Source organism: Melopsittacus undulatus, chromosome 3 (genome assembly GCF_012275295.1).
Source record: "Melopsittacus undulatus isolate bMelUnd1 chromosome 3, bMelUnd1.mat.Z, whole genome shotgun sequence".
In the NCBI taxonomy this organism is placed as follows: domain Eukaryota; kingdom Metazoa; phylum Chordata; class Aves; order Psittaciformes; family Psittaculidae; genus Melopsittacus; species Melopsittacus undulatus.
This window is the reverse complement of record NC_047529.1, coordinates 76,673,147-76,698,023: the sequence shown is the minus strand read 5'-3', so window position 1 is coordinate 76,698,023 and position 24,877 is coordinate 76,673,147. Positions and strand designations below refer to the sequence as shown.

The 24,877-nt window shown below is 39.0% G+C and overlaps 1 protein-coding gene across 3 annotated transcripts in view; it reads left to right on the top strand.

Moving 5' to 3' along the window:
- Positions 1–24,877, top strand: part of ARID1B (AT-rich interaction domain 1B) — a 329,860-nt gene that overhangs the window by 178,563 nt on the left and 126,420 nt on the right. For 2 of the 3 annotated variants that reach the window (XM_034060376.1, XM_034060378.1), the window contains exon 5: positions 5,838–5,879. The exons of the other annotated variant lie outside the window; for it this stretch is intronic. In XM_034060376.1, the coding sequence (XP_033916267.1) occupies positions 5,838–5,879 (42 nt within the window). The remainder of the gene's footprint in view (positions 1–5,837; positions 5,880–24,877) is intronic. 3 annotated transcript variants of the gene reach the window in all.

The window sequence follows — 24,877 nt, the reverse complement described above, 5'->3', positions numbered from 1 at the left end:
ATAGAAAGTGAGGAAATCTCTGCTGATCTATCCTTAATTAATGAGATTTATATTGTGTGACTCTCTTGCCTTTATTTTGGGCATAGATTACAAAGGTGTGTCTTTGGTGTATTGGATTGCCCAGTCCTCGCTTGCTATAGACCCAAAACGTAGCCTGAAGTTACACATGTGGTTGTTGCTAAAGATAAAACCAGTGGCAGATAAGAGGGTAAGGGAAAGAAAGGACGTCACAGTTACCAAAGTTTATTCCTACAGTTCTGCATGCATTAAGAGCTGTGTATGCCTTCAGTAAGTCCTTGAAGGATTGTGGGTCATGTAGGTTTGTCTTTGTTCCAGCCAGAAGGACAACCATCTTCTACTATTGCCAAATCCTAAATTACTTTAAAGGGAAGGCAAAGGGAGGAGATACTAGAGGTAGATAGGCTGGATTTCATAAAGATGCAAGTGACTTTAGCCATATTCATGATAAAAGTAAACTTTTTAGGACTTCGAAAAATGGAATCTGGATTAATTTCCTGTAAGCTTTGTTTAAAAATTAGTTCAGAGGTGGTGGAGTGTGGGTGGGTGGGCTGATCGGAAAACCTGAAAAGCTGCAAATCTGCACTAGAAAAAGATTACAGAGGGTGTATTGGCACCAAATACCACAGCATCCTCTGTGTTTCACAGTATCTGGGCTATTTCCTATAGACAAGACTGGTGTGTGGAGATAGTAGTGGGACTTGCATTTGCATTGCCCGACACCTGAACTGAGTCCCATTTGTAAGTTGTGATTTCAGACCCCTCCCCTTCAATCTCCTACAAAGTTCTGTGTAACTCAGAGGGCAGACAGTTTGATTATGAACTGGGCAGTGTGATGCGTTTTGTCTTATCGTGATTGAGCACAACATGCACCCCAGACAGTGAGAAGGTGATTTGTCAGTCAGTCAGGAGACACCACCTCTATTTCCTCACTCTTTTTGGATTTTGTTGTCGTGGGGAAAAGAGTCCTATATGATCTGACTAATCTTAACCAAACAGGGAAAACAAAAGTATTGCAAAATGTAAGTATTAACATATCAATTTATTTTGTGTTGAGCATCTTTTTAAAGTGCCAGGGGCATGCCTTTATAGTAAGCAGGCAGTTGGCAAAAGCCCTCTAGGTATCAGAGAAGCCCTGTGCTATAATTTTCCTAGAAAAATAATGTCAAACCAAATGATAATAAAAAGCCTATAAAATCTGGAGCCAGCTGGGTAAATTCTTGTGTGTGAAGCATGGTAACTGTCAATGCCCATGCAGAACATTTTGTCTTGATCAGAGCTGCTCCAGTCTACTGCGTTCCTAGCCAGAGTAGCTGTAACCCCCTCACCTGCCAGCTGCAAATAGCCGCTCCATTAGATGAACTCTGAGGAGCCTCGACCCAAGACAGAGAGCAGCATTAAGTGTGTGTTGTACTGGGAGCTTTTGCCTAGGTAGTTAAATGCGGATCGATGATCCTTTTCAGCATTAGTGTTAACAGGCTATTATACGGGAACTGGCATGCATCAGAAATAATTATTAGTGCTTATTTTCAGATTCCCCCCAAAAAGATGGAGAGGGGCTCTGTGACCCATGTCTTTTGCAAGTCAGTTACTTTTGTCCTTGCATACTTGCTATTTCATATTCTGTTGTTTGAGTAACAGTCTTAGGTATTAAGCATAGCTGTAATTTGTCGTGTTAACGGTATTCCACTTACTGCAGCTCTTGCTCAGTTCCAGCTAATCCTATCTCAAACAAAGTCTTGATGAGACAAGGAGGAGCTGGACTGAGCTGAGAACCAAATCAATGCTGAGTATGGCTTTGGAGAAGACCAAGTGATAATAATTCCTTGTGTCATCTGATCACTAGGTTGTACAACTCTATTCCAAAAAGGTATTGTTCAGCATTGCTCTTCAAGGTTTTGATCTATGTTTCAACTTCTTTCCTCTTTGATGAAGGTAAAAATAACTCTGTGCACAATTTACTGTAAGTCCCTTGGTTGCAATGCAATATTGTTTGTCGAATTGGAGCTGTGTGAGTCCTTTATTGAAAAGCAAAACAAAAATACTGAGGAATTCTCATTACTCCTGACAAGAATAGACTCAGGGCTACTCCCAGGCTTGTTTCAGGGTACTCCACATGTTACTCATCAGGGATTCTCCAGGCTGACATGAGCATATTTATGAATTCTTCCATCTTGTAAAAGAAGAAAAACTTTAAATGCTGTTTCATTCTACTCTTACATTATGGTATGTAAGCAGTAGTGGTTTTGGCCACAGCTGCCCATTTTGGAGATCATCTAGGTTGTGTGGGGAGATAGCAGGTTCATCTTGTCAGGTGTTGGGGAAGACCTGCAGGGTTTTGGGGCACCATCCTGGCCAGTTCATGATCCCTGAAGTGCGTCATCTGGAGCAGGAGCCAGGAACAGGCTCTGGGAGGGGTCAGGTGCCCAGGCAGAACAGGCATGCTCCAGATGTCGAGATACTTCTGCACCACTGGGTGCATCTCATCTAAGTGATCCACAGCATATGATTAATACACATGTTGTCTAGAATATTACCCCGTCATTTACCCGTTACCACTTACAGTAGCCTTCTAGCCCAGAATTGTAGAACACTGTAGTATGGTTTGGGTTTGTTGATTAGAAGTGAAAAGGCTGTTAGATTCTTCAGGTAAACTGGGGGAAACACCAATTAACAGTGATTAAAACTTGCTTTTCCTTAGAAATAAAATACAGGGCAGACAGACCCATTTAGTTGTAACACTGCTGTGAGGAGTGGAAAGTGGACTGAAGCAAAGATTCAGAGCAGTGCCTAGGGGAAAGCTACTGTATCTGGTATAATCAGATACATATATGTGAAATCAGCAGTGCTTCATGTAAGAACTAAGTCTGCTTTTTTTAATGGTGCAGTGAATTTTTCAGTATGAAAGAAAAACATTCCCCACCCAAAATAATATATTTACATATGTCCTGTCAGAGCAGACAACTAAAATAGGAAATGTTTAACTGCCACAAATAAGCATATAAGAAGTTCTTAATTAATGTCTAATTATCTCGAAGCAATAACGAATCTCTTGTTCATTTTGTTGTTTATTGGAATGGAAGTGATACATCTTGAAGACGACAAAAGAGAATGATGGTGCTTGCCTGATTCTTACTAAATTTTTCTGTCTGGGGTGCTGTGGGTGCTGATTGAAGTACACTCTCATTCCCACTAGAGGGGGGTCCTCTCAGCCTAGGTTGTAATGCATTTTGGCTTGTCTTTTTTTATTTAACTCGAGGAAAAATTCACGTTGTCCTACATCTTGTTTCAGTACTTTCTGTTGAGTATCTTACTGTGTCACCAATTACTTGTTTCTTACTGATCTTAACTGCCTTTTATACAAAGAGTTAAAAACCAAAATGAGTGGACTGACACACTGGTAAACACAGTAGTAACAAAGAATACAGAGGGTGTTTTATTTCATTGTCTGCAAGGTGAGGGCAAGTATTTAGCACAGAAGTGGTGTGATCACTCTTGGAAAACAGAAGTGGCATTATCAGACCTGTTCAATAACTTTTTTTAATTAGAATTATCTCCACCGATAGCTGCACTCTGAGCCATTTTATTGTCTCCGTGAGCCTTATGTTCTAAGCATGAAAGAAAATATTTCTATATGTAAAGCAGACTAAATGTATAGTTTTTACATCAGCTTAAATTTGTGCTGTGCTCTTTGATGTCACAATTTGTTCCTCTTCTCAGTTTCTCGGTGAAAAGGAGGATTGAGTTTTGTAAATGCTCTGGTTGTTGTGCCACACTAATTCACGTGTTTTGAAACTGTGGCAATTGTGAGCATTCTCTGGGCCTTGAGCGAGCAGGAGCTTAGCACAGCCTGTTTGCTGACAATATCCCTGTACTCTACTGTGAAGGTCCCCACATGGTGAGGTGGCTGCTCTGCAGATGAGGCTGAGCATGGATGCCAAACAAAGGATACCCTGCGTGATCTCTGCTGGGTCACTGCAAGAGTTCTGTGCTGTCTGCAGTGTGCTCCTGCAATGGGGAGCATTGAGAGAGTGCAGGTCAGAGGGCAGGCAGCTGTGGGCTGGCCTGGTGAGGCCATCAGCCCAGCTGGGACCGCTTGGGAAGGAGAGGAAGAGAAAGGAACAGTAGTGTAAGGGAAGGTGGACTGGAGCTGGCGAGAAGTTTGCTTCCTGGGGTCAAGGACGGAGGCAGAGAAGGACCCAGTGTCACAGAGAAGGCTCCAGTTTTCCTAATGAATCTCCCCGACTGAAATGTAGCAGAGTAATAAGCATTAATGGGTCTGGAGGTAGCTTCTAGGGTATGTGACAGGCACATACTGGATAAAGAAAACTGAGTTTCCAAGAAGATTGTTCGTGTTTTGGGATCTGCCTAGTTACAGTAGCTGGATGTTGTACTAAAACAGTAAGCTTAGTGGAAATGAGCATTCACAGTTTAGATGGGTACTGTATTAACCCTAACTGGACTGCTTCTGGTAGTGGAATTACTTTTTCCAAAGGCCACTTGTTCGCCTGAGCAAGGTACTGTGTTGGGACAGGCAGTCACACAGTTATTTCCAATCCAGTGGCTGATTATTCTCTTTTTGGCCCTGGGCAAGTCACTTAACCCTCTGTCTGTTTCTTCGTCTGTAAAATATATTATGGATATTTATCAGTCTCACCAGGACTGATTGTTTAATATTTATAAAGTGCCTAAAGGATTAGAAGCTTAATATAAGTAGCTAATACATATCATTTTAGATTGATTTTATTTACTTGATTTTTTTCCCCTACCTTCTATTGAATGAGATGCTATTTTGTAGCCTCTTGCTGCTGTTCCTAATCAGCTGGACAGGTCACATTTGAGTAACGTCAGGTTCATTTTCTTCTTTTATTCCTAGTTCCTATAAATACTTTATCTCCTTCCTCCTTTTTTTCCCTCCCTTTTTTAATTTAGAGATGAAGAGATACCAGATGTTGCTAGATCATGACATAAATATATTTAAGTGCTCCCATCATTGTTAGTTTATCTGCCTTTCCATTATAAACTCTCTTGTTCAGGGGTTTATAACTCTGGCATTATAACGTGCTTCAGGCTGAAACTTGACATTCATTTTTTACCTCTTGATTTGCTTTAAATCCTTCACTCTTCTTAAGTAAAACTGGAGATTAGATACATTAGTTATAGTTATACTAGTTGTATAAATCATGATGCAGCAGTAGGCATTTTAAACAGGATGTAAATCAGAGAAATGGAGAATTTCCTCATTGTTAAACCGTGTGCCTGGGATTAGGAATCTGGGATTCTTTTCCTAAGTGTGTCCCTGGCTTGGCACATGACTGCTAAGGAATTACTTAACCTCTTTCCACCTTGATCTTTTGTCTGTATATTGGGATGATGACATTTCTTACTTCAGTGGTGTATTGGGAAGCTTAATTAATTAGAATTCATAAAAGAACCGAGATTCTCAGGTGAAAGGTGATGAAGTGTGAAGTATTTTTAAAGAGTCTTAACAAAAAATCAGTGTGCCTGCTCTTCTGCGTCTGTTGCCTATTGTCCCAGATCAATGCTTAGAGCTGTGCGGTCTGTGGCTTTACGTCAGTTATGCTGAGAAACCTTCTGTGTGTCGTGAGGGATGCTCTCTGAGTTTCTTCTCATCAGGATTTCTGTTGTCAGCTGTTAGTTTGGCATATCCTATCATATGCAGGCTTCCTAGGGTTGACCAAGACTGGCATCTTCATTTGCAGATCTCTTCTTTGCCTGGACTGTGGTGCTGTGCTCAGGGAGAGAGAGGGTTTTGGTGGTGGCTAAATGTGAAATGATCTTTTTCCTTATAATTTCAGGTTGAAGTCTTGGCCTCCGAGGATGCTACATTTGGACACAAGGTGTGTAGTTTGATGCAGTTTTGTTACGTAGGTCCCATCAGTTTGAACTGTTGGATGTGTTGTCACAGAAGATGACAATTTTCAACCTGAGAATTCAGGACCCTGTAACTTACAGCCATTAATTCTTTCCCTTATGTGTGGTAATCTGACAATGACACATAAGACTGTCTCAATGCTGTTGCTTGGTATAAAACCCGTGAGGAATTTTACCTGCGGAAGCCCATGGAATGTCCGCTTTGTAGTAATTTTGGATATTGGCCTGGTCCAAATGCTGGATTTGTTCTTGTTCCTTAGATTTGCAGCTCAAAAGTTGTAGCTGTTATCTGTTTTGCAGTCTGCTGAGTAAGCCACTTTGTTGATGGTCCTTTTTCACAGTGCATCTCAAGTAGAAAGTAGTACATTGAACAGCTGCATCACCCTGTGTTCAATTGTAGATCAATGTATGGCACACAGTGTGTGTGTTGGAGAGGCCGCTTTAAACCTACTCTGCTAAATAGATGGGCTGTATCCTAGTTATTGCTCAAGTTTCTTTGGCCAGTGAGCATTATGGTGACGACCACAGTTTTAATTGAGCACTAATCACAGATGATTTTAAGCAAGGCAGATTGTGTGTAGGCTATATCTGCTTAGCTAGCAGGAGAATGGGGAGGGGAAGAAGGGGATTGTAGGAACAGTAGGCCAAATCATGACAATGAAGAGTTTCCTGCTGCTGAAGGCCCACATGCTGTGATACTACTGCAGGTGAGAAAATAGCAGTAAAATAGCAGTGAGAAAATACTGTTAAGGTAAAAAAAAAATCTCCAGTTTTATACAGAATATGAAAAAAATAAACACCAGACAAAACTTAAATATTCATGATGCTAAAATTTACATTGCGTCTGTATTGTACATTTTTATGTTGATTTCTGATAAAGTGATTTAAATAAATTGTTAGAAAACAGAACTATTCCAATATTATTTGAAGTATTTAGCATATGGTAGTCTGCAGTATTTTCTGAGGTTTATTTAATACCCAGCCTGCCTACAGAATATTTCCTGAATATTTAATAAACTTGGAGGGTCAGCTCTTGTGAACTCATCTTCATAATCCTTCAGACTAGGCGGGTAAACAGAAATGTTGCTGAAGCCATTGTAGCCAATCACTCTCGCAACAAAAGCACTGTGGAGGAAGCTTCTTACTTGCTTCATGGCTAGACTTCCAAGCTGGTTTTCAGTCTTTGAGTCATCTTGATGGACATCCTTTGAACCTCCTTTTCATTATTAAAAGTTTTAATAATTTCTAGTACTAGGCTTCAGGTTTACAGAACTGAATTGTTACGCTTGCCAACATCATCCTCCAGAGTCTCAAGCAACTTTTCTGTAAGATTAAGCTTCAGAATAAACGAGGTCTTCTTACTCCCTTGAACAGTAGCTTAATGTTACATAGTGAGCTATGTATGTCTAAGGATGTCATGTACTTTTTATCAGTCAAGGAGAAAGGTAAATGTTCATCCCGAATGTGTTAATTCCAGAATTTATCTTAGCTGTCTAGGCATGCTGTGAAAGCACTTTCTTTCCTCCTCTCCCTTAAGAAATGCTTCCTTTACTGTCTGTCTCAATGACAAATAAATATTAGTGTCTCTGTTACATCAAGTGTCTTTGTTAGATTAACAAATGAGTTTGTATGCCCATGGAGAGTATGTATGAGCACCATTTTTTAATGAAAAATAATTTTAGTTTTGTAAATCATAAAGTAAGTTGGTATGGTGAATACCAGGTAATACAGATGAGAAGGATGTGAGGTTGAAAGTTTCCATTATATGCTTTCCTTGATCCCAGCTTTTAGCCTGCATTTTCCTCCAGGTCTGTTGGAGGCTGTTGAAGGGGCTGTCCTTGTGGGTTTGGGTGTAGCATATACTTCGATTTGAGACATTGTAGGTCCTCTCTACATGCATAAGCAGAAGCATAATTTGCTGTAGGGGATGAATCTTCTTTTGACTGTATCACTTCCATCTGTCCTTAGACACTTATCATTTAGTTTTAGGATTGTTGACAGGTTGTGTTGCCTGTAGATACTAGAACACTGGTTTAAAAACAGAATATTTCTAGACTGCTGAAAGAGCTTACAATGTTATTTGTTAGTCGTAAATTCTGCATGATTTTAGTCTCATGGTAAATATGCGATCTGGCAACAAATGGGGCTGTTTCCCAGGAAAGCACTCTGAACAGACGGCAGAACATTGTTCAGCTTTTCTGTGGTTATTGTCAGTGAAGTGAAGGTCTGGCTGGTGTAGTCTACCCCTAGGATAGTTGAGTCTTTGGTGATGATAAGTGCATGTAGAAATCAGCTACAGGATGCTTTTGACGCAAGATACACATATTGATTTGGACTAAATAATTTCTGGTTTAGAAAAGAAAATTAAAAGCAAAAATAGTTTTGCACTGTCAAAATGCCCAGGGAAGAGGCACCTTGAAGTACCAAATCTTATCTGCTAAGCACAAAACAGGTGGAAATTCCAGACCATTAGCAAAAGTCCTTCAAAAATGTTCACTCCACCTCACCTTTTTAATGAGAAAACAGTCTTCCCAGAACAAAGATAGAATAAATGTAAGGCATTTATTGGAGTAAAAATGAGATTTTAATATGAACTTCTCTTTTTTTTTTGTTGATTCTTTTGGTATTCTTTAATGGACCATGAAAATGCAAAGCAGCTTTTCTATCCGTTTTAAAGTTGTGGTTTTATAAGTAAAAAGATACACAACTTTGACAGCATTGCTGTCTAAACCTTTCCTTTGCTTGAGTAATAGGAAGCAAAACCATTCAGCTTTCTTTGCAACTAATTTTACAGAAGGAGGAAGCTGTTAGTGTGCTGTAACAGCTTTTTTGAAGATGGTACATGTGGTGTTCAGTTTCATTTACACATTCATTGGTGTGTGTGTTTGTATGCGTGTTTGTTTCATAAAGAAAAGGAAAAACCTAAACATCTAGCTTCTGACTGATCCTTCGGCTTCAATATTTAGAAGGACTGTGATATATGCATGGTGGTTTATGGAGAGATGTAGGGGAAATGACCACCTAGCAAGTCACAGCTGATGGGTGATCTGGGACAGGCGTAACAGTTATGCCTGGTTCATTCAAATTATGCTGAGTATAAACTTACATATATAATAAGTTTCTTGAAAAACATCATTGCCAAGAAAGTAACACAGAGTAAGAGTGAGTAGATGAAGTGGTATCTGCCCGAGTCTGCAGCCAACACACAGGAATGTATTTCAAAGTTGGAAACTCCTTCAGTCCCATTAATCTTATTAAAGCCTAATGGTGATGTGTAAAAGACTAACAGTACCGATTTATTTTGTGTTTATTTTAGCAGGAATAGGAAGATAGATCTTAGCAGATGGGATCAGTGTTCCCAGATGGTACAAAAAATTAGGAGGGATACAAAGATGTGAAAAAAGAAAAAAAGAATAAGGTGCATAGAGCAGAAATAAAAGGTTTAACCATTTTGAATTATGCTGATTTAAACATGAAAGCAATGAACAAATAAAAATAACAGCATCTTGAGGATTTTTAAATCCTCCTTTAGAGATTCAGATGCTCAGTTTCCATAAGAGCATTTTAATCCCTGAGGTAGAATTGAAAATCTTAGTTTGAAAGGTTGGTTATTATATAAAGATATAACCCACATTTTATTGTTGTAAGAGCCTCATATTGGCATCAGTTGGAGTTACAGTGTCAAATGCAGTAGCACGTACTCCATACAGACTACAAATGGTGTTTGGCCCTATCTAGAGAACAAGTTGCTTGGCTTTTTAAATATTTGTGCTTGGGTTTACTCTCTCTCCTTTCTTTCCCCTTCCCTAAGGCTTTTACTGTCAGCATCTACTTGACCCAAATAACGTAGGGTAGAGGAGGCTTCATTCAGTTAAGCAGGGTGAGATCACCTCGTCCACATGTCTCAACCTGTCTGTGGACATGTAAAATGCCAGAAGCTCTGTTTGCAGAGACGGCCGCAGAGCCCGCCTACTGCAGCTAATGCCGAGATGCAGTGATCCCAGCTTAGTGCAGCATTAATATAAATAAGTTTGTTAATGGCAGTCCAGCAGCTACATGTCAGAAGGCTCACAACTTTGTGCAACAGGAAAAGAGACACTTATGTTCCCACAGTGGGGGAGCTCCACCAAGAACAGGACTCTCTTATTTGGTAGTGAGCTTTAATCCTTCCATTGTGTGTCGTTTTAAGCTGTGTTGTGATGTAATTGGCTTAATCATTACTATTATGTTGCTTTGCACAAGTTAAGATTGTAATTTGACATATGGAAATGAATGGCAACTGAATTAGTGATTTGCAGGTGTCATTTAAAAACAGGGCAGGGAAGAAAGCCTTTCATATTTTGCAAGCAGCATGTTTGCTAATGTATAGAGGCAGAACTAACTACACAACTGCATCTCATGCTGCCTTGAAGTAGGAGCGAGCCTCACCTGTTCGTTTCTGGGACTGTGCTGCTTGAGTTGAGAAAAGAATCATTCCCGATGGGTATATTCACTGTAGGAGTGATTTTACGTTTCCTTTGCAGAAGGCAAACACAGGAGAAAAGCTTTCTCTTTGATTGAGAAATCAGCATAATGGAGACACAGCTCTATTAGAGAAATGCAGCAGGGGTGGCATTTCTGATGTGGCTCTGTCTGCGTGGTGGAGTGTTCAGCATTGTTCGTGGAACCAGATGTATTTTCTGATACAGTATAAAGTGATGACCTTGTCTCCATAATTCAGTAGCTCTGGAAGTTGTTGAAAGAATCTATTCCTTAGTCTTTCTGTGTTGCTGGCATGCATTCTTTTAATGTTCTTTCTCTGATACAGGATACATCGTTTTGAGACTCAAATGTACTTAAGACCTAAAATATTTTTTTTTTTACCTCCCAAACATGCTACTTCTACTTGAGTTTATTAAGTTGGGGTTGGGTATTTTGTTTATTTCATTTGATTTTCTGATTGGTGTTTTTTGTTTTGTTCTTTGGGGGGGGGGGAGGGGGGCTTGTGTGGTTTGTTTCTTGCTTTCCTCCACCTTGCAAATGCTGCTTTATTGCAAGACTCAGCACATCACGGTGCATCTTCCATAGGCCACTTATTTTCACAGTCCAGATAACAGAAGTTCAGATCCTGAGGGGAGATTCAGCTGCACAAGGTAGCTACGTGCCAGCTTCCTGGTTTGAAGCATAGAACACTGAAGAGAATACATGGCTGACTGAGAATTACAACAGTGCAAATCTAGAAGGAAACTGTTGTTCTAGCCGTATCTGTAACACGGAAGCCTTGATGTAGGAGATTGAGATGCCATTTGAGAAAATTAAGAAAGCATGTTCTCAAGAGATTTTTTTTCCTAAATTTTATTATCACTGTTTTTATTTGTATTAGCTTGATTGCAACAAAACAGTACTTACTTCTTGGAAAGAGGAAGAAAAGAAGCCATTGAAGGAGAAAAAAAGTAGGCATTAAAAATTGTTTTCTTTTACCGCACGCCTTGCTTAAGCCTGCTTTCTTTTGTTGAAGACTCTAAGCAGCCTCTGCTTCTGCCATCTGGTGGTTTCTAATAAAAGTTGCGTCTTCAAAGCCAAATTAAATTGTTTTAAAGCCAATTAATCCTTTTCAGAAGAGGATGTTTTCAAGTGTCTGAATTATCTCTGTCTTGATATGTTGACACTTGGAGTGTCTATGTGTGTGCTTAGTATATGGGAAAATACAGAGAAATGAGCCCTCATTTACATCTGTCTCTGCGCTGTTGACTTAGGTAGGAATCTGGGGGTTGTAAATAAGGTTTTGGTTTTGTTTCAGCTTAGAAGAAATAGATATTCATATTAGCCTCCAGTGACTTCTGTGTTGCTGCTCAGAGCAGAGTTAGGATTACATGTTTCCCCAGTTCTGTTGTTTTCTTTGTGGAATTGTTTCACCTGAAGTGTTCAGATGACTGAAAGAATTTCCCAACCTTCTTTCATTGAGTCATTTTTAAAGCTGTGTTTTAAGATTGCTGAAGTCTTACAAGTGCCCTCTGCACTGGCTGTTTTCTGAGAGTAGAGAATGGCATTATAGCAAGGAACAATATTCTTAGGGACCTCTTAGAGCTGTGTCAAAGTGTTTTGAAGTAGTTACGTTAAGTAACAGCAACTTGAACATGTTTTTGCCTAGACCTTTGCATATCACTGCAATGTTATTTGGAAAATTCAGGAACATGAAAAAGCAAGCAACTGTGATAATGTTTCAGAAATTTCATTTATGTAATCAATAGTTCTTAATATCTGGTGAATTTTATCTCAATAAATAGAGTTCTTCTCCATCCATTGTGCAGTTCCTACTTTGCAGTCCAGCTTTGTCCTGAGAACTGTGGGCTGTACAGGAGTGTATCTAACCACCTTGGGTAGGTAGGGTGAAATCAGTACAAGAGTGCAGTACCCCATCGAAATCTATTCTAAACAGCTCGTGCTTTTTGTGGTGCCCCACTCCTCATACCTCACTCCTGCTTCTCATGGAGAGAGGATTTTAAAGTTCCCTGGGGGGATGGAAAAAAAGTGAGAGCTTCTTAGAGTTTCTGATGCCTCCTTGTGCAGTGGAGGTGGATCTGGACAATTTTAAAACCATCTTGCATGAAGAAGAAAAGACAAAATGATACACAGAATAGGAAGAAGGGTTGGATGTTAGCCAAGAGCCCCCAGATGTGAGAACATCAGGACACGCTGGATAAGTGGCATAGTAATAGTGGGTTTTTTTCTTCCTTCTACCCTGTAGTCCACACTCCTGAACTATAGTCTCAGGAAAGACAAGACCAGACAACATGAAGGAGCTGTCTCATGAGGCAGTGTCCTTGTTGAGGGTACAGCATGTCAGTGTTTCTTGGATATTCTCTTGTTTCTTCTGCCAGTGACCCAAATGTATCAGATGCTCCTTGTCAGCATGAAGCATTTCACGATGCTAGCAGAATAAATACTGATGGCCGCAGGATTAGATTTTTAGGCACACGAGTATGTGGTAACATTTGTTTTACAAACCTCCCGAGCCTCTGTGGCAAGCTGGTGTGAGTTCAGCTGGTGAACATCAGCCTTCCTTAGCACCTTTGAATATCACTGTCCTGTGTTTTGCCCAGCACCTATGGATTAGTGCTAAAAAAGTGTAGCCTGCTGGCTTTTCTCTGGCATCATCTCTGCTTTTGGTCATAAATAAACATGATGAACAGCCTTCATCTTCAGTACTGAACAGTTTCTGTTATTAAGGTGTTGATATGGCCACACTTTGGGTTTTCAGATGAGTTTAAAGCTTCCACCACCTTTCTGAGGGCATGAAGGGGCAGAAATCAGTGTGCAGTTTTCAGAAACAGATGTGTATGGCAGCTATTATGTATTTCCTCAACTGATGCCTTTAAGTAAGAAGGCTTGGCAACTGGGTTTGCTTTTCTGATTCATGAGTAGTGTCCCTCTTTGGCCAGTTCTATGCCAATTTTAGGTTGCCACTTTTTTGAAATTGGCTACTACAACCTTGAATTGTCCAGCTTTTGTGGCAGCAGCCGTAGCAGTCCATACTTCCCTTGCTTTCGTTTTGGAAGAGATGATCTGTAGTGTGGTTTGCGCTTTCCAAGCTCCTTAGAAATGCCAGAAGAGTACAAAGTTTGATGCTTTCATGGTGGGAATGTGCACCACCTTCAGGGTTTGACTGAACCCACAACCCACCACTTCACACCAGTAACTAAGATGTGGTGATAGCAGTTACCACAAAAAAGAAAAAAAGAAAAAAAAAAACCCAACTTATTTTCTCAGCCTTCCTTCTGTAACTGCATTTTTAACTGGTGGGTGCATTTTGTGCAGCCTGACCCTGGTGTGCCCGAGCTGACTGCCAGCATCTGGCTCAGGGTTCTCCTTCCCTCAACTCTTAACATGTAACCAGGGTGATGCTTGCCTGATGCGGTGGGTCCTTTACAGTTCTGTGTGGCCTCTGATTTGTACTGCTGGTTTGAACTTTGAGGGAGTATCAGATCTACCAAGAAGTGATCTAACAATTGGAACACAATGTTTGCTTGTAAATACCTGCAGGTTTTAAATAAATGTTGAGGCAGGTGGTCTCTTTGTTTGGGGGTGGGAAGAGGGCAGGACAGAGCATTTGCAAATAGTTTGCTGTTCCTTCGTGATTAGGAGAGCAGGTTAGACCAGATTTCTTTTTCTTCTGTAGATTTTACCTGATTGCACAACTGGTGGGACCAGAACTGCTCCCTCCAGCAACCAGCCCCACCTTGCTACAGGAAGTGTGTTCCGATTGATATTGTGACTTAAAAAACAAGAAAGAAACCACAGATATTTACATTTTTTTAAAAACTACTGTTCATTTGTTTGGGTTTTTGTTTTGTTTTGTTTTCTTTTTTTTGCACAGAGTTCTTTTCAGCATTAAATACATGTATAGAAAAAGATTCAGATTTCTGCTATGTGGCTGCTTCCCTTGATTGCATAGTTGGCTTGTTAAAACTAGTGCCAGGGTTGAAGAATAAGAATTGCAAAGAGGAACGTGAGAAAGTTGTTGGGAAGACAGATGCGATTTAAGTTTTCGTTTCCCCCTTTTTTCTCTGCGGTAGGGTCAGGTGTGTATCATGCTTCTGAGCTGTGCTTTGCTGGAAAAAGGGCTGTTGACATGTGGCAGATTTCAAAAAAGAAACAATGACAATAATACGGAATCTCAGGCTTTTTACTGAACATACATTTCTTTTACAGAAAACACCGTTTTGTAACTTTGATGCTTCAATTATTCCATTGTTCAGTTTTTAAGAATTTCTTCTTGTGTGACAGGGTTTTCTAGTGAATTGGGATTTTGACGGATAATTTTATTATATTAGGAGGACACTGGGAAATCTTGTTTTTCAAGATCCTTTCTTTGATTTTCTTTGTGAATGGATCTTAATATTTTCTAATACTGGAAGATCAAGATTACAGATGGTTTCACCATGATTTTCCTGCTGTTGCAACGCTTTAAATTGTTTAACATTATACACACGTGAACTATTGTGATATATTTCTAATGTGGCAATCATTATGTGTTTTATGATTTTACGACTAAATCCTTGGTACTACCTGAAATAGAAAGCAGACAGATTTACAGTCTCTCTAGTAAAATTTGCCTTAACATTTTAATCTTAAGCAAAATAAGCATCGTTTGTACTGTTCAATTTAATGTGACTGTCTGTTTTCATTCCACTGGCTGATTCCTCCCCCTCCCTTTATCAAGATCTATTTGAATCTCCCTGAGCCTCCTGTGAAACTTCATCACAGTGTTATTCCTTGTGTCAGAACCGATGTACCTATTACCTCGTAAATATAATCTGTATCTAGAGTAGTTTTATAACTTCAGTCCTTGTGCAAGGGCTGTGCTCCAGTGGATTGGTGTCCGCCTTAGAAACACCATGGGAAGGGCAGTTAGAATGCATACTAATTTAAAAATTAATAAATGTATTTTGAGAAATGTGTTAACTGCTGTTTATGAAAGGAAGCATTGAAGTGAATCATGTGGAACTGGCTTTTGTCACATCTAAGTAACTAAATATCATTATAGCACATACGATTGTGTGCAAAACCTTCACAGTAATGTAGGTATGGCTGTTTATATGCTTATTAACTTGTACTTTTTTAGCTGTGATGTGTGCAGAATGCTGCTGATGTCAGAGTGGTTAAGCTGCTCCAAATAGTACTCAGGGAAGGAATTGTATTAGCTGAAGCTTTCTTGGTTTGGTTTGGGTCTTTTAAGCAAGATTTTATTTTTTAATTTTTACCAGTGGTGCTGCAGAAAAGGATCGTGAATGAGAAATCTGAGGATGCTGGGCTTGGAAATGGCATGAAATTAAGGAAAGTCATTAGGATTTGAACTGGTGTCTTCATTGGAACAAATGTCTAATATGGGCATGATACTCCTAGGATCCTGTGTGTTGCCTGGCTTATTTATACAGAGGTCTGAAAGTGAGACGAAGAAGTTCAAACTTGATACAGTGAGCAAGGGGAAGCTAATGGAGCACATTAAAAATGCAAGCTGACCTAGATATACTGTTGAATGGTGCCATGTGGTGTGCAGCTTTATATGGCAGGCTGCAGCATCTTGTTGACCAGAACAAAGGTGAAAATACTGCCCTGTACTGTTCACAAACCCAAAGAAAAGATTGAAGAATTGGGCCATCCTGTTCTTACAGGTGGCGTTAAGAAAAACACCAGTTTTTCACTATGAAAGCAGCTATTGATTTCTGTTAAATGTATACAACGTTTGTTTTAAAAAAAAAAACCCTACAGGAACTACTTCTGGGAAATGATCAATGTTCATGTCCCATTGCTATCAGTGTGAGTGTACTTTCTGCTGTTTCCTACCTAAGCTACATGTACACAGGACCCTGGCAGATGGAAAGGAAGCCATAGTATTATACCAGCAGTTAGTTGACCAGGTCTGAGTTCTTTCTGGAATATGATGAAATTCAGTATGGTAGAGGGTAGCAGAATCCTGTCATTAGTTTCATGCTACTTTTAATTCCAGATTAATTTTGAAGAAGTATTTTAAGAGGTGTCAAAGTATCAGAAAATGTTCATATATTATTTTCCAGATAATTAATATTAAAATAGCTTTTAGGTGCTGTTTGAAACTTGATGGAAAGTCATTCATTTTTGTATTGAGACAGTTTCAACTTGGAATTATTATCTTTGTTTATTTATAAATACCAAAAAAAAAGCTTACAGAGGAAATGTTGAGTTCCTACCATCCTTGCATTTATTTGCCTTAGCCTCTGTTTGGACTATGTAAGTGCAGGCATATATGATTGGTATATTATATATTTTTATAAGACAAGGAGATTTAAAATTGATTTTTTAGGGCTGTAAGTTATAATGTGTTTTCAGTTGGTACTATAATAATAAAAAAGGCTTGCATGTACCTGTGATGCATTTGATTCCTCCCTGCAGTGACTCATTGTGGATCTCTCACAGCTAAGTGCTTGTTCCTTGTGATCAGAGGAAAATGCTACACACCTTCTGCTTCGTGCCTATTAAATTCAAGTTTCTATTGTAGGCAGCATTACACAGCTATCTCAGAGAATTAAAGGAGAAAAAAATACCCGCAACAGTAACTGAAGTGGAAATTTTAAAAGCCGCTTTGTTCCCCCTCAGCCCTAATGTCAATGTTCAGGGCATTTCCGTTTTTGTGCTTGCCTCTTCCAAATACACAAATTTTTCCTGATGAAATTAGGATGGTACCCTGATGAAATTAGTGACCATAATCTGTTCCCTCTTCTGGAACCTAAATGATGGATACCAACCTTTTTTTAGTCATGTTATGCTAAACATAGCATATAGTTCCTTTATCTGGACCTGTATTTTGAGTTGAAGAAGGGATTGTTTTCTCTAATTTTGTTACTCTTCCCCCCCCTCACCTTTTTCATTCCCTGAGGGAATGGTCTGGAGAACAAAGTGTCCATGTTCCTGGGAACAGAAATAGATTGTTCCATTCATAATTTAGTGATCTATTTCTGTTTGGCAAAGTTAAGCATATGCTTAACTTCAGGTCTGTGATTAAATCTCACTGACTCCAGTATGACTTAAATGCCTTGTGAAACTGTGGCTTTTATTCCCATCTCACCATAGCACCATTCCTTCTGTCACTGCTCTTTTTTTCCTCTTTTTTCCCCCTCCTCAGCCGTGCTGCAAGTTGACTGTGCTTAGTGTCAGCAGTTTATGTTCTGCATGTTTAATGAAGGCCATGGCTCAGCTCAGCATAGCCCTTCCCCTTACGCTAACAGAATTTTGATAAATGAGATTTCCTTGTGTGGAGAGCTGAGAAGGGGCTTTGACGGGAAAAGGCAGGGCATGAAATCGGCAGGTGTCAGGGTGTGCAAATTACAGGCATTTTAAACCAAAAACAAAATAAAGAACTTGTTATGACTGTCTTCAAAATGTGTATATTCCTGTGAAGCACAAAAAGGATTTAACAATATACAAGCAAACCAGAACAAAATTCAGTAAGCAGTAATCTGAATCAATATATTTCTACATTCCTTTTTGGTCCATATTCCCTACGACCTCAATTGTCAAAGTATGCTGTAAAAGCAATTGGATTACGATAATCATTGCTGAATGTAGCACACGGAAATACATTTCAGTTGTGGTTTATATCCTGTGTTGATGCAGACCATTAGAAATTCTCCATTTTATGCCCACTCAAGTTACTGACTGCAGTAGAATAACAGAGGGAACCAGTTGCACAGATGAAAGGAAACTGCCAGCAGATATTGGAAAAAAACATTTCAACTGAGGAACATTTTTATGATCCTTCCTTCATTTTCAGTTCCATTTTCATTTTTCTGATACTGCTCACTACATTCCCTCCTCAACCCCTGCTCTTTCAGTCTTCCTCCTTCATGCAGATTTAGCTCGTTCAGTGACCAATTTCCTATTCAGACTATATTGCTGTGTAATTTAAAAGAATCTTTCCATGTGCTTGTGTGTGCCAATGAGGTATTAGATTGTTGAAATAACATCAGACTCTTCACTGGAGATTATAATCTGACACAAATGATTGAAGGCCAGAAATAGATCCTGCAGACCTAAAACTGGAGCTATTTTATTACCTCATCTAACATTTCATGGAAGTTTCTGCAGCTGTAGTGGATTAGAGATGAATTGTTTTTGTTGGAAAGATGAAGAGAAAGGACAGTTGGTATGGTTATAATAATTAATAAATAACACAGTTAATTACTGTGCTGGCTCTCCAGTATGTTCAGAGATTAATTTAAATCAGTCTAGGCTCGCTTCTATTAAAATACTCAGAACTGTATTTTTATACACAGAGAAATGTAATATATATATATACACAAACGTGTGTATTTAAATATATAATTTTATTTCTTATATATTGGTTTAGTTGATTGGTTTTTTTCTCTTTGGTTCTGCATGGCTTGAAAGCAGGGATAATTACAGGTCTGATTTTTTTAGAGGTTGGTTTGTACCATACATGTGAACTAAAACTTTCGGTAATGTCCACAAAGAGGTCCTTGGGATTTTTGGCTCACCTCGAGCCACCCTCCTTTCCTCCTGCCAGCCAGGTGCTGGTGGGGCCCCTACACACTTTGGACAAGCTTAGCGTTGCACATGGGCACTCACTGGCATCTTCTGGTGTACAAATTGTCTCTTATAGAGGATATATTTTTTTAATTATTAAGACATACTCTTCATTCAAATTCTGTCGCGTCCCAAATTTGCGTATGTATGTATGTGTATATATATATATATATATATATAAAGTAATCTAACAGTTTTTTCTTGTTTCCTAAAACATCTTCAGATGTTTTACAGCAAAGCAGTTGCAGTTGCACAGGCACAGGTAGTGACTTCCAACAGTAGCTGTAGACCTTAGGCTATATTGTACTTTCTCCATATTTTACAGTGTAACTTGTAATACAGCCTTTTCAAATGCTGAATTCCAGTCTCTTAGCCCCCCTTGATCACAAAGAGTATTTACAGACTTCTCTGGGAGGTGCTGGTGACTGGATGGCAGTCAGGCAACATTCATAATTCCTGTAAATTGCAGCCAGAAAAGGCTTTTCCACAGCATATGATCAGGCCTTTGGGGCCATTGGACAACTGTGATTGCAGGTGTCCCTGATCTTGGGTTTGTTGTGTTCAGGGCAGAAGAGTTCGGGAAGGGGCACAGAAGATCTGGGTGTGAGTGCAGCACTCCCTGTGCTGTGCATGGGTAATGTGCTACAGTCATATCCCCATCAGATATAAATGGTCCTAAACAAAGAAAACCTGTGTTAAAAGGCAAAAAGAAAACAATATCCATTCTGCATTTTGGAGTTAAATGCTGTTTATTTTGCCTTAAAATGTAGGCAGGTGAAGAATGGTTACATTTTTTTAATCCCTCATCACTAAACCCCGATAAGTAAGGCCCAGCAAGGTTTCCTTTCACTAGCTGTGATTTACTTCCTTCAGACTAGCAGGCAGAATTAAACCTTCAGTCCAGAAGATTAATGTTTCAAAAGTATGTAATACATTATTTCTTGCAGGAATTCCTAAAATACTATATTATCTTGTGAAATAATTACAAGTAATTGTGAACAACAGTTTATATGGTATCACCTGTTATTTGTTTTGGGTTTTTTTTCCCTGCTGCAGTTTCTTTTTGTTGATCTTTACCATGAATATAAGCTTTATGAAAAAGCATTGCTCACTAAGATTTGGAGATTAGTTTATGGTATTTTACCGTGATGTAAAGTAATTATACTCTAAACTCTGACAGACAATGTAATTTAGAGATTGCATTCCATACATACCCTTCCATCGTGTTCTGGCAAAGACTGCCATTCTGCTAAATCTGATAAAATATAAATATCAAATCCCAAATGTGCACGCGCATGAAAAACAACCATACCAAGGATGCCTGTCACTTCGTGGTGTTGGCCAGCATCTTGGGTGCTTTACCTTCACACTATCAGAATGTAAATTAGTATGTGATGAACTGCAGCGCTAACCTTACTCCTGGGGGAGTGCTGTCTTCTCCAAGCACAGCATGCACTCTGTGGGCTGAGTGCCACACTGAGCAGTATGCTCCTGCTTAACCTCAAATATGTCAACAGCCCTCAATTAGAGGGCTTTTTCAAATGCGGAGTTACATGGAGCCTGAAGTCTCACCAGAACTGGGAGCTGCAGTGTGCAAAATCTGAACTGAACTTTTGGTGAGACCCAGATGATCACTGTAGAAGAAAAGGGCAGGCTTCTGGTTTTTCCACTGGCACATCTTTAAGGATGGATTTTTCCTTTTAGGAAAAAAAAAGCCTATGAGGTCTACACTGATTTCCAGATCTTTCCCCTGGTTAAAATTGTCTCCTCTTATTTTAGTCTCGTACTTCCAATTTTGTTCTGCAAAGTTATTTGAGTTCATCATGTTCTAATTTAGAACTGAAAGACAGTTTTTGCTACACTCTGATACGTACAATCACTGTACCACGGTCTCCTTGCATACTTCAGAGGCTCAGACTGTCTCATTCCAGGGCTTGCTTCCCTCAAGGCTCGTCTCTTCTCCACGTTTTGATAAGGAGATGAAAGGTGCAGAGAAGGGCTGCTGTTGAATGGAAGGAAGTTCATTTTCTTGATCTTTTGATTTATCCTCTTATCTAGATATAGAATATTTTACACCTAAATATTTTAGTAACTTAGAGGGAAGAATTGTGAAGTAATACATTTTTCTAAATTTAATTTTCAAAATGCCAGCAATCTCACTGTATTCTGGACATACAACCACACAGTGCAGAGCTGGAGTGAGCCACTCAACTACGTAAATTTATTGAACACTAGTCAGTAGATGGAAGTGTACGTATTTGCGTATGTACACTTGTATATGGATGGCACTTGGTCTAGAAGAGAGTGGAATTGTTTCACTGGAAACATGTTCAGTAAAAGTGAATATGACCATTCTGACATCCAGGCTAATCGGTTTAATAGCCAAAGAAAGAAAAAAAAAGAAAACAAAAGCAAGAAGCACCCCCAAATAACAGGAAATAAGGTTTGAATGCAGTCCTACCTGTTAATATTTCAAAGTTACAGCTCCCCACTGTACAGTAAAGTTTATGCTAGGAAGTGCATGTGGAAAAGCTAAGTTGGGTTTCTGTCAATTTTCAGACTTCTTTATGCATACACTCTGATTTTTCATGTTTTCATTGGGAAGATCTTGCTAATTTTTTTTAATCTTGTTCTGACCAAGTTATTTTTAGAGCTGTACGTGCTCAATTGGAAGTAACAAAATCAAAGGTTTCCAGTACCTTGGGTCAATTGTGTTGCATATCAGCAGTATGGACAGCAGAAATAGTGAACTCTTCAGTGGAAATAAAGTAAGCCTGCGATTGTCACTGTAGGTTGCCCATAGCTCTGCTTGTTGCTTACGTGTCACTGCTGAGCTCTAAGATAGAGTGTAATACATTTAGGAAGAGTATTGCAGGTGCCAGTCTTCAGAGTTTCAAAAGGGTTGTGCAAATTTGAGGTGCATCTCTCTGTCCCAAAGGTGGCACGAGTCATAGCTGAGCAAAGGAAAAAAGCTCCCATTTTCCAGTCATTGTGCAGCAGTGGAAAGACAGGTTTTTAAAGGGAATTTTGAAAGTTAGTTTGATATTTGAAATATATTCAGAATCAGAATGTAGTGTTTCTGGGTTTCAAAGTGGTTTATAGTAATTTTTATGCGTGTTTCCTTAGTAAATTGCCATCAAGGGACAGTTATTAAAATTATTAAAAAACACAGGATTGTTTGTTAAATTGGTTTCTATTCTTACACCCATGTGATCTTTCAAATCAGGAAGAAAGCAGTATTTTAAAACAGAAGCTGTTTTAAAGGGCATCTATGTTAGCATTTTTGTTCTGTAGTAGTATATCATCAATCCCTGACTAAAAAATACTTGTTAGTACCTGGAACTATTCTGCAGGGAATTCTAAGCTAGCTGGTGGTGTTGAGCAGGTGTCTAATTCCAAAATACTATTCAGACATTATCCAGGTTTTGAAATATTTCTCAGAGAGAGACTCAAAAGCTGTTTTTAATAATTCCGTTTAGAGGGAACCCTCTCTGTGACCACTTTCTGAATTCAGTTACTTTATGAATTTGTCTTGTTTCTTTAACACTGTTTATGGAAGAAAACCATGGAATTTTCTCTAACCTGTCTTTAAGATGGTGTAAGTTATTTAATAAGATGGGTTTTGAAAGTTGTAGGTAACCAAAGATTGTGTCGTTTTCTTGATATTGTACATATACTAAGAAATTAAATAAGCGCAAGTTCCTGCTTCTGTTCGTGCATATATAGCAAAGAAATGAGAATAGTTGTGTGTAGAACTGATTGCTTTCCGTATATTTAGAGTAATTCTTGTGATAAAGGGAGCTGTAATCCCATTTCTGAGACCATGAATGTTTTTCTTACAGTCTTCCAAGCAGTAACTAAAATTCAGAGTATTACACTCTCGAATAAGAACTCAGGACAACTGTATTTTCTCTTGGATGGAAAATGCTGTTACTTTGGAGATACTTGTATCCCCATGTCATAGGTGTGGTTATGCTGAAAGATCCATGGAATAAATGAGGCATCGTTTCTGTTAATGGTAGAATCCAGCTAGTGTAGGAAATCTGCTAAATTAAAAGAGGCTAACCTTCCTGTCAGATTTGAGGATTTTGGAGCTGAAACATAATGCATATTTTTCATGCTCTACTCCTATACTCAAGAAAGAAGGAAAAAGGAAATGGGAAAACAACATTCTAGAGAAAACATGAGAAGACATTTATCCTCCCACCTTTGTCTCAGTGCTTCTTTTTCAGTCTGGAAAAGCAGTGACTGAGTGTTGCTGCGATGTTACATCTGTGCAATTTATCAAAGCTTATGGGATTTTAACTTGGGTTACAGAAGGCTCATTAGTCGTCAAGTCAATTGAACATAGGTCATAATTATTACGCTATTAGAGCATTATTGAAAAAGATAAATAAGTGTTCAGGCTGTGAGATCTGTTGGAATAAAAGTATTTTAATAAAAATGTCAGGGTTTTAACATTCTTCAAGTTCTACAAAACATATGCAAACCTGGCTTCCAAATAAATGATGATAAAAGTTCAGTGATAAAGGGATACTGCTGCCCAACTTGTTACAAAATAAGTCAGTGCAGTTGGAAGGAAGTGGGACTGTATTTCTGTCGGTTTCTCTAGGACAGTCCTTGGTGAGGAAGTGAAGAATTTGCATACAGGAGAGAATTGCTGTGTGACTAACCTTTACAAATCTTCATACTTTCAATAGTCTTTAAGTTGTAGTTTGAGTAGTAGGTTCTGGTTTCCTACTCACCACTTACTCCAGAGAATACATCTTCTCATCAGTTCTTGGACTTATCTCACATGGCTTTTCTGCCAACCGTTCTTTTGCATTCAAACACCGTGGTAATGTCCATTACCAGCAGAGTAATGTTCAAAGCCTTATTTACAGAATTCTTCATCGTTGCTGTAGAGCTAAGGTTGGTGATAAACTCATGCTTTCCCTCCTCCCCACATGTTTTTTTTCTCTGACTACAATGTTGTATAGTTTACGTCTCTCTATTTTTATCGTTTGGCAGACAGGCATTGTCCAAGAGTATGAGAATGTGTCTCATAATGTGCAAGGCAGCTGCAGCATGTCACATTTGCACTTTCTAAGCATCAACACAGAATTTCCTTTGCTGGATAGAAATTTGCATGCAGATTGAAGGCATTAAAACACTGTGTCTCTAGGAAATCTTGGAGGAACTTGATCCATTTGTTGCTTACGCAATTGTGGTCATGAAAGAGAAAATGTTGTTTCCAGAATTTAGTTGTTCCGCATAGTGGAAATTTAGAAATTTCTATTTAAACTTTGTCATTCTGGATGTTGGTGAAGAAGATTGTATAGCATATCCCCCTTCCATTTGAAGTTCTGGGACCTTGTCTTATCAGCTGCTGTTTGCAGAGCCTTTCATATTCCCTATGGGAATTGCTTATTTGCATGTGATTTTGGAGGTTGTTATTAGATTAATTACCCTTTTCTCAAAATTATTAACTACAGTATGTGTCTGGATGTGCCATCAGGTAGGTAATATGCAGAACTTAGTCCAAGATTATTATGATACTATGTAATGAGCCTGCTTTTTATTTGCTTCCTTGGATCAGCTGAGATTGGTCACAGTATAACATGATGCTGTAGGATTTGCGTTATGTGATTTAAAGGATCATCTCAGCATTCTTTAGATTAGGTACCTACCAAGAGGCAATGTTATTGCAGAAGGTGTTAACTACCCCTTAGCTACTTACCAGAAGCCACCAACCTTACAACATGGAAGTATACTATAGTAGTCCAGCCAATCCCAGATTATATGGATTCAGTTTGTTGGAGCATCTGGGTGCAAGTTTACTTTCTCTTACCATGATTTTTCTGTATAAGCAGCAGAGCAGCAAGGTAGACAAGTAGAACAGTGCTAACCAGACCCAGAAAGG